Genomic DNA, 9,424 nt, shown 5'->3' on the forward strand with positions numbered 1-9,424 from the left:
TGTATCCTGGGAGATTGTGTGAATTCTGTACCTCCTTGTAGTTTCCACTTACGCCCCCTGGTTCGTGTTTCACTGTTGATTGGAAAGAAATCCACTGAGTTCACTGTGTCAATGCCTTTTAAGATTAAAACAATCTAATTTAAGTCCCATTGTAGTCTTCTGTGTTTAAGATTAAAAAAGCATCAGTTCTTTGAGCCTGTCAGTATGAGACATTCCTTCAGTTCTGGAAATGAGTTTTGACAGAGTCCAGCCCCCATCAGAGATACAGGTCAGGCCCTGCCCTAGCACTGAAATCACACAGGAGGATTATCTTTGTCCTTCTTGCATGTTTTTGGCCAGGACTCAGTCAGTATTGTATATATCCATTCCTTGGCATCCTCAGCTGTCCCACCTGTGTACACGCTGTGGCTAGCTGTGTAATTTTACAAAATGGCAAACCACAGCAAGTACCTGAACACCTGTGCACTGCACATGCTGGGCTGTGCGGCAAGGGACAGTCAGATTGCTTGGCTCCGTCCCTGCTGCCACTAGTCTGATACAGCAAGGGTCTTTGGCACTTTCCTGCTTGTGGACCTGTTCTCAAGAAATTACTTTTATTGTTGATTTATTTATGTTTTTTTTATTAACATACAAAGGTAACCAGAAAAAAAAGAGTTGCCAATCATCTCAAAACCTCACGTATGACAAATATGAATGAGTATAAAGTCTGTTGTGTATCACACTTTTGCACCTGTACAGAGGGTGTAATGTGCGAAGTCATTCTCATTAGGTTCTAGAAATAATCCACCTCTCCCGGTATCTCTCAGAAACTTTCTTCTGGAGTCTTAACTGAAAGGTTACTTTTTTCCATTTCATAAATCTCTGAAACAATAACAATCCAATTTTCTTAGCTTGGGGGGGTCTCTTTGTAACCATTTACGTGTTGTAGCTTTCTTACTCATACTTTTAGTTTGGATGCCCAGTTCAAATAATTAATCTAGTGCAGACACAGTTACTCTAAATCGTTCTAATCAATACTATTCTTAAAACCATAAAAGCACATCAACATATCCCCCATACGGTTCTCCAGTCCCCTGGATGAAAACCACTGTGCTATAAGCAGACAACAGCACATCCTTTCATTAAGAGCACGTGCTGGGAGAAAGGAGATCCAGGCTACATTCCCTGAAGCTTGTGTGAACGGTTTTTATTGCCTTTATATTTGGAAGACACAAAATTGCAGAGAGCATCAAAACAATAATAAACATAACCACACTGTGGTATTCATATGATCTGACTGTTAGTGTGGGGAAAACACTTTCCTATTGGTAGGGAACACGATAATGTACTGTATTCTCACATAGCTTTAGCGTCACAACATGCATGCTGGCTCTACAATGTTATTTATGAACAGACAGTTTGCTATTTTCGGAGCACAGTCGTCATCATTTTTGGTTTGTCTTATTGTCTTATATCTTGTTGTTCCCTTAAGCTATCATTATACCAATAGTCTTTCTCATTCTTACAGGAAGAATGTGTTGTGTTAGCCAAGAACTGAAGATGAAATTATGGGTGTAAAGGATTAATATTACAAAGACCATGTTTGCAGTTATTATATAAAGGTTATATACCATTGTCTTAAATGAAGTCTGGTGTGTGGCAAAACTATTATTTTAGATTATGAGTTTTTTCTATTTGCTATTTTGAAATTTGCTACTTTGTTGAATTTTTCATGGCTCAATAACAGCTATAATGCTATTTGATTTGCTTGAAACAGTTAATTAAAAAAAAGAATCCCTGGTTGTCATTTTGTTGATTACATTGCCAGAAAATCTAGCAAAATCAACTTTGTTTACTCAAAAAAATGTGGGACTTTTCAGTTTTTATAAACCTTTATCAGGACATACAGGTTTGTATGTACAGTCTTTTGGATAGACAACGACCTTATAAAACAACCATTCCAAGACTTTTGGAATTCCTTGTGCAAAGAAAGCCTTTTCAGAAAGAAAACAATCATGGAATCAATAAATCCATTGGCCAATACATGTATTAAAAAATAAGTAAATCCATACAAATGAACACTTATTGAAAAATATATTTATCTTTATAACAATAATTGAGCGTACATTTTAAAACTCAGAAGATTATCGGCTTCTATTTACAGAAATGAGCTCAATACATACAGTGTTCAGGTATGAAGTTAAGAGATCCAGAAAGTGTTCCTCATTAGAAATGTTTTATTAATATACATTTGCCTTCAACATTTTCACTGCCCACACCTAAAACAGGAGATTGAATGATTCGCCTTAACAAGGTGAACAGCAACTGGATCAGTGAAGTTCCAACACATCACAGAGTTACAATATTCAGTAATGTTTTGCATTTTAGCTTTACTGATATGTGCCTTTCCATAAGGACAATCATACAGTATACTGTACAATTACACACCGCGAGATAATTCCCTTTATTTGTACTTTTGCCTGAATGAGGGTCTTCAAAGGAACCACACTTGTCAGTATGTACTATTACACTGTGCGCAAAATGCACAGGTTTCAAAGGAATTTGTGTAGGCAATCAGCTTAAAGTTCCAAAAAATCTTAAGAAATGATATACCGTATATTTATACTGTAGTAGTTCAGGTGGGTAGCTGCGTCAGCATGCGTAGGCTGCAAAGGAACAAGTGATAGGTTTATTCCATGCTGAAAAGAGAAGAAAGAAAACAACGTTTCGGCCGTGGAGCCTTCTTCAGGCTGCTCACACCTGAAGAAGGCTCCACGGCCGAAATGTGTTTTCTTTCTTCTCTTTTCAGCATGGAATAAACCTATCACTTGTTCCTATATATACTGTATTTCAATATATACAAAATAAAGTTAAAAGTTTGCTTTACCACAGTCTTAAAGGAAATACAATCAGCTAACAACTAGTTGCACCACATCATCCACTTGAGGGTCACAGGGGAGCCTGAGCCTATCCTCTCAAGCAATGGGCACAGGGCAGGGTACACCCCGGGCAGGACGCCAGTCCATCACAGGGCAGACACACACACACACTCACACCAGGACCTGTTTGGAAATCAGACAGCAATAATGCAGGGCGTAGACAAAATCTGAGAATGATGTAAAAAATGATCAAGGTTTGGGAACAAGGGAAAGCTGGGAAGAGGACCGAGTAACAGTAAGAAGCAGTGCAGGACAAGCGCTTCACCTGCCGAATCACCGACACCCCATGTTAGAAACACACCTGATGCCCCTGCTGATCAGGAGGGATCCAGACGGCGGCTCAATCGTTGTGCCTCTCGAGGAAGCGTTTCAGGGTCCCTCAGAAATGCTTGTGACATGGTTCTCATGTGCTGGCGCACAAGGTTTTACTTTTTAAAAATCCACATTTTAGTAAAACAACACCAAGGGGTTGTGCGTGCTGGCACCAGTGACAAAGGCACCGAGAGAATCTGAGAAGAGAGGCTGTAAGCTTCTTGTTAAATGTTAGATAAATCAGGTAGGAAAACCAAAAATATTTCAAGACCCCGTTCCTGTAATGGGTAGGGTTTGTGATGCATTTAGCAGATTGTTTTCTGGAAACGCAGGACCCAAACAGTACCAACAGGGCGTCTGAATTACTGCGTTGTGTCTATACTACTTATTGTTGCTCTGGCCCTTACAGTGCTACTTCTTTTTTTGTGTGTAGTGACACATGCACTGCACTTCCTTTAACATCTATATGCTCTCGTTTCTCATTTAATTTCTTAAAACCAGTTTGTGCATTAGTAACACCAAACTGTTTTTCAAAAAAAAGTAAAGGGTGTCATGTTACCTCAAACAGTATTCCCTGACCTGGGGGTGTGTGTTTTATATACTGTATCTGGTATTAAATTGCTGTAGCTATTACAGTCGACTTAGAAGAAACCAATCAATCACATGAAGTACCCCTACAAATGCCATTTGTTGCGTTTTGTGAATAGTTATGCCCGTTTGAAATCACGGTCAAAAAGAGTGCTGTGCTTGTTAGATACTGTATGAACACAGAAAGCGCCAGGACGAGGACTAAGAGGACAGTTTGCTGTATCCATGTTGATGAAAACAGTGTACATAACCTCTACAAAAAGCAGAAACACAAAGTGCTAACCACTTCGAGAGAAACAGCGAAAGAGTCAGAATTATGGCGTGACTCTGGACAGTAGAAGTGTGTATATGCTTGCGTCCTGCAGCAGTGCTAAGCTGTCATCATTCTGCCTTCAGCTTCAATCTATTAATGCCCAGATATCCCGTGCCCACAGATCTCCGCAGTGGTAGGTTTACTGGCCATTCCTTATTACACTCATTTCAATACTGGTTGTGTCGCGGAAAACAAACATCCTTCTGTTCATCCACCCATCCAATTTCTACCTGACTCGTCCAATTCAGGGCGGCGGCTGATCCAGGGGCTATCCTGGCAAGCAACAGGCGCAAGGCAGGATACGCCTTGGACAGGACGCCAGTCCGTCGCAGGGCAGACACACAGACACAGATGGATATGCGCACACACTAACATCAGGGACAAATTTGGAAAGCAAACAGAAATAATGCAGAACTGAGACAAATCTGAGTATGGTGAAAAAATCTGAACACGGCACCTGGTCCATACACTGAAGTCAGTAATAAAGTTCCAAAATAATTACATTACATACAGTAGCTACAGTATATGAGCTCTTTCATCTTCTGTGTACTAAGAGAAATGCATACTAAGTCTCCACTGATCTTAAAAATGAGAAAGAATCGCTCCATGCAGGAAAACTATGTTGATATTTATATTTAATATATTACAATGGAGTGTCTACAGACAGGTCTTTAACAACATGAACATTTGTGCTGTTCTACTTTAATACAAGATTTTATTATGGCTCTCATTGATGACAACTTGATCATTAATCTTATCCAGAGCTAACACAGTATGTCAAAAACAGTGAGGATTGGCCATTTTACTAAAAAGCTAAAAACAAAAAATTACAAAAAAATACTCTGAATAAAAGGTTAAAAACAGATTTATTTTAAGAAACCACAATTATGTTTGTATAATGATCAATACAGAATAATCCATGAAAATCTATAATTATGACCTTTCTTGTACAGAAATGTAAAATCAAAGCAGAAAATGAGCAGGAATTTCTCTGCATATCCTTGTTTTTCTGCATAGGCAGCACACACCATTACTGGTGAATTAAAACGATTAAGTAATAAACTGTTCATAAATTAATTGTGAATTTGATAAACACATTTTGCTCCATTTTTTTCTTCAGTATACATGTACAGTATATCGGATAAAACACAAAACCTACGTCCTGTAATGTTGAGTCATGTACTCCAGAGGGCACAATATTCAACCCTTTTGTGTTCAACAAACGGCAGCACTCTTAGAAAGCACAATTCCTATCGCTCAATCCCCAAGACAACGTTCTTTACTTTATCCCGCACAGCCTTAACCCAGTCATTTTCACTGACAGTTTAGTGTGATACAGGTGGAGATTAACCCAGCGCACCACAGGCACAAGGCAGGATACACCCCGGACAGGCCATCACAGGACACACACATATTCAGGGGACAACTGTGAGTCGTCCATCAACCCTGATAGCACGTCTTTGGCTGGTGTGAGGACACCAGTAGAATGCCTAAGCAGCAATGGGGAGAACATGCCAGCTCTACATAGAAGGAGGGAGGTGCCCCAGGCCAGTATCAAGCCCAAGAAACTAAAACATCTGTGAGGCAAGACCATCAACCAACCCCATGACAGTAAGGAAAACTCCCTGTATCATTCAGTGCTCTTGAGTCACAGATATTGATGGTGGTGATTACCATTGGCTGTGTGTTCTGAACATCTGATCCATTACCTCACTAGTGCTTTGTGATTTTTCAATAATAATAATAAGGAATCCCAAACCACCACTTTATGAATATGAGACAGAAGAGGATCAGCTGATGAGGCAGAGAAGTGGAAAATTACTTCACCAATTAGATTAGACATAATTTAACAACAACAATAATAATAATAATAATAATAATAATAATAATAATAATAATAATAATAATAATAATAATGCTTTTCTGGACAATCCACTCAAAAAATTCTACCCCCCCCCCCCACAACCACCAATGTGCAGCCCCCACCTGGATTATAATTAATAATAATTCCTTACACTTATAAAGCGTTTTTCTGGAAACTCCACTCAAAGCACTTTACAGGTAATTGGGACTCTCCTCCGCCACCACCAGTGTGCAGCCCCACCTGGATGATGACGGCAGCCATAGTGCGCCAGTACACTCCCCACACACCAGCTCTCAGTGGGGAGGAGAGCAGAGTGATGAAGCCAGTTCAGAGATGGGGATTATTAGGAGGCCATGATTGATAAAGGCCGGGGGACACTGGGGGTAACACCCTGAAACAAACTGTTGGGTGGTTGATACTGTATACAGGTGTATCAAGAGGAGCTCCAGACACCACTTCAGTGCAAAATCGCACATTTACAAAAGGTATTTGAATCATTACCTGCAAATGCTGGTCTCATTGTAAAATCGTGATCGTCTACGCGGAGCAGGTGGTCCGTCTTCACTTTTCGCGTTTTGGTCACGTCTTGTGTCTTCTTCGACAGAGGACTGCAAAAACACAACACCCGTGTGTTCCTCATGACTTCGAGCCCGGGCCGTGCTGAAAGCGGAGCTCTGAGAAGTGCACGGCCACCTTTGAGAAACTACCGGCGTGGTCTGGGACCATGTAAAAGAGCTGGTGCTCCTCTCAACAAGAAAGCCACTCGCTCACTTGCCGTGTTGATGCTCAGTGTGTGGTGAAGACCGACACATTTTACAGCAATACTCTGTCGCAGGCGATACAGTATGACAGCAGAGCTGTGATGCTCTAACTCTCTATTTCTGTGCTTCACTTCAGTGAAACTTACAGTAAGATCTCATTTTAAAACCCGGATCATCAAAAGGTTCCCCTTCCACAAATATACGGTCTGGTAAGCACTGGATCATTAAAGAGAGGAAATGGCACAGAAAAACAGCAGCCCCTGATTTGGAATGTGGATTTACCACAATACCACACAGCTCTCCTCACGGTCAGTGTGCAACATCTTCTCCTTTTCCCTACTGCAGCTGATCCAAGGGAAGACCTTGAATCTCGTGCCATTGTAGCCTTCTAATAGTGGGGTAATATCAAAGGGCTCTTACGGACACTGGACCTTGTTATGGCAAATTTACAGGCAGTTTTTCGGGTTCATTTTGAGAATCAGGTTGCACAAGGCAATCCATTCTGTAAGCTCTGCTGTGATCCAGGGCAGTCTTTAAGGGTTGTTTTTTTAACGCATTTGAACGGAAGATGGGACCAATGTTCATATCGTTCATGCAATGCAAAAAGACTTAAGTGATAATAACTCTGTATGATTACTGGATATGAACCCTACATATCAGGCGTGAGCTTGTTTTAACCAACCGCCGCAAAAGCACCTCAATAAACCCACTTCCAAGAGCTCTCTCATCGCGATTCCGCACTGGGAACAGGTAGTTTATACGTAGTTCAAGGACTTCGCTGGATTTAGATAAAGCACAGCTCTTTTTCGGAATATTAACTCTAATATTTAGCTATTTTGCTAAACAAAGGCTCTAAGGCATTTTGGGGGACAGTTTTGTCCATCGGTTTCCACATAAAATTAAAATTTCAAAGAAACGTACCATTTAAAAAGCGTTTTGAACACATTTAGAAACATGCTTGCTTTCTCCAAACTTCCATATTTAAGTCTTGAACACGGGCTAGTCTGGCCCCATCCTTATAGTTCTTAACATACAGTAAATAACATTCAATAAATAACATTTCAACTGCTTGAGTAGACCAGTTCCAAATGCAGCAACACAAGCAACAGCGATATTATTGTCAATAAAGATGGTGATACTGATTGTATATTTAAAAATATCCTGTGATACGATATGGGAGAAAATGTCAAACGTTTTATTTTCTGATCTAACGGTAATCGAATCACTTTATTTGCCTGTTAGGCATTTACAGGAAGAAAACACAGATCTGTAAAAATACTCAGTCGCAAAAATGCTAGGATCTTCTGAACGGAATTTGATTAAGACACGAGGTGAGATACATGTAAACAAATCGAGAAATATCGATTGCCAAGATGGCTTTGCAAAAATGGGGGATATTTATTTAACGCAAACAAAACGTTTTCTTCAATGTATAGGTAACTGAGAAGTTAAAACGAAAATTACCTGTCGAACAAATCAATCGCACAGTAATATAAAACAACGAGGATCGCTCTATCCCAAATTACTTTCTGAAGTGTGGCTTTAAAACCGCCAGATACACGTGGAATAGACACCGTCACTTCGGCAACACAGCCCACCTGTCGCTGAGCTAAAGGTGAGAGAATCACCTGTCGAGGTGATGTCGCGTCTGCTCCGAGTGCCCATAGCAGCTCAGTCTGTCGAGCAATGCCAATTGTACGCTTTTGGCAGTATGAAAAAAAACTAAGTCGCCTGCTATTTACACGGATAACGGGCGGAATTCAGACAGGCATAAAGACGAATAAAAATATGCCGAAAGAGGATCCGGTATCCGCAAACTGAGCGTGTGTTCGCTTATTCCAGGTACTGTATAAAGTATATGTATTCTTGCCATCATGAGCGATACACCAGTTCCCGACATAACATACAAGCAGTGCTGTATGTAACTGGAATGCAGGTAAATTGTACGGTTAACGAAGTATACTGTATATTAGTTATTCTCAAAATAACTTTATTGTCAAGTACAAATAAAACCTGCTGTTGGAGCAGTGCCAGCCGTGCAACGCGGGAACCGATCTTTGAAAAAACCACGCACATTTGGGAAATGCCTTTAAATGAACTAATATTAACAAATGACTCCAGATGCTGAAATGATATCGTTTTGCTTGAAAACCCGTTCTTTGGGGGAAAAAAATCGCCACTTACGAGCCATGCTTATGCGCCTCCACGGCTCCCGTCCATCTCCGTCTCCTTGTCCTGTGCTTTCGGCACTCACCGATGAGGATCAGACAAAAAAGTAGAAAAAGTAGTTTTTCAAAATAAGGCATCATGAGTGCATGCTTAAAAATCCGCGAATAAGCTCAGAAACCCCTTTCATTAGTCCTGCGCCGCGAAGGAGTGCGCACTGAATCATCTTCCTCGCCAGAGCCGAGGAAGTGCTGCGCCCGTCATCGCTGCGGGAAAGCTCTCTGCGGGTTGATTAAATATCGGAGACTGATATGTTTTCGACTCCAAGCGGCTTTATCTTGCTTGTTTTCTGATTGGTTCGCCGTCGTACAGATGTTTGCGGTGATTCAGAGCAGAGAACCCCGCTCGTAGGGTCGCGATAACGCTGAGCTGTGTGTAGTAAGCTTAGAGTTTACACAACTGGCTTAGATTCAGGGATGTGATTGTGTTCACACACTGCATC

General features: G+C 40.8%; 1 protein-coding gene across 2 annotated transcripts in view; it reads right to left on the reverse strand.

The window, feature by feature from the left end:
- Positions 1 to 9,169, reverse strand: part of LOC148840150 (gamma-aminobutyric acid receptor subunit rho-2) — a 32,378-nt gene extending 23,209 nt beyond the window's left edge. The window contains exons 1-2 of one of the 2 annotated variants that reach the window (XM_088938885.1): positions 8,941 to 9,169; positions 6,497 to 6,603 (exon numbers count right to left, since the gene is read on the reverse strand). In XM_088938885.1, coding sequence (XP_088795011.1) covers positions 6,497 to 6,603; positions 8,941 to 9,065 — 232 coding nt within the window. In that variant the 5' untranslated portion in view covers positions 9,066 to 9,169. The remainder of the gene's footprint in view (positions 1 to 6,496; positions 6,604 to 8,940) is intronic. The other variant, XM_088938876.1, reaches the window with a different exon arrangement.
- Positions 9,170 to 9,424: the final 255 nt, after the last annotated feature.

Source organism: Atractosteus spatula, chromosome 2 (genome assembly GCF_055471065.1).
Source record: "Atractosteus spatula isolate fAtrSpa1 chromosome 2, fAtrSpa1.hap1, whole genome shotgun sequence".
NCBI classification, from domain to species: domain Eukaryota; kingdom Metazoa; phylum Chordata; class Actinopteri; order Semionotiformes; family Lepisosteidae; genus Atractosteus; species Atractosteus spatula.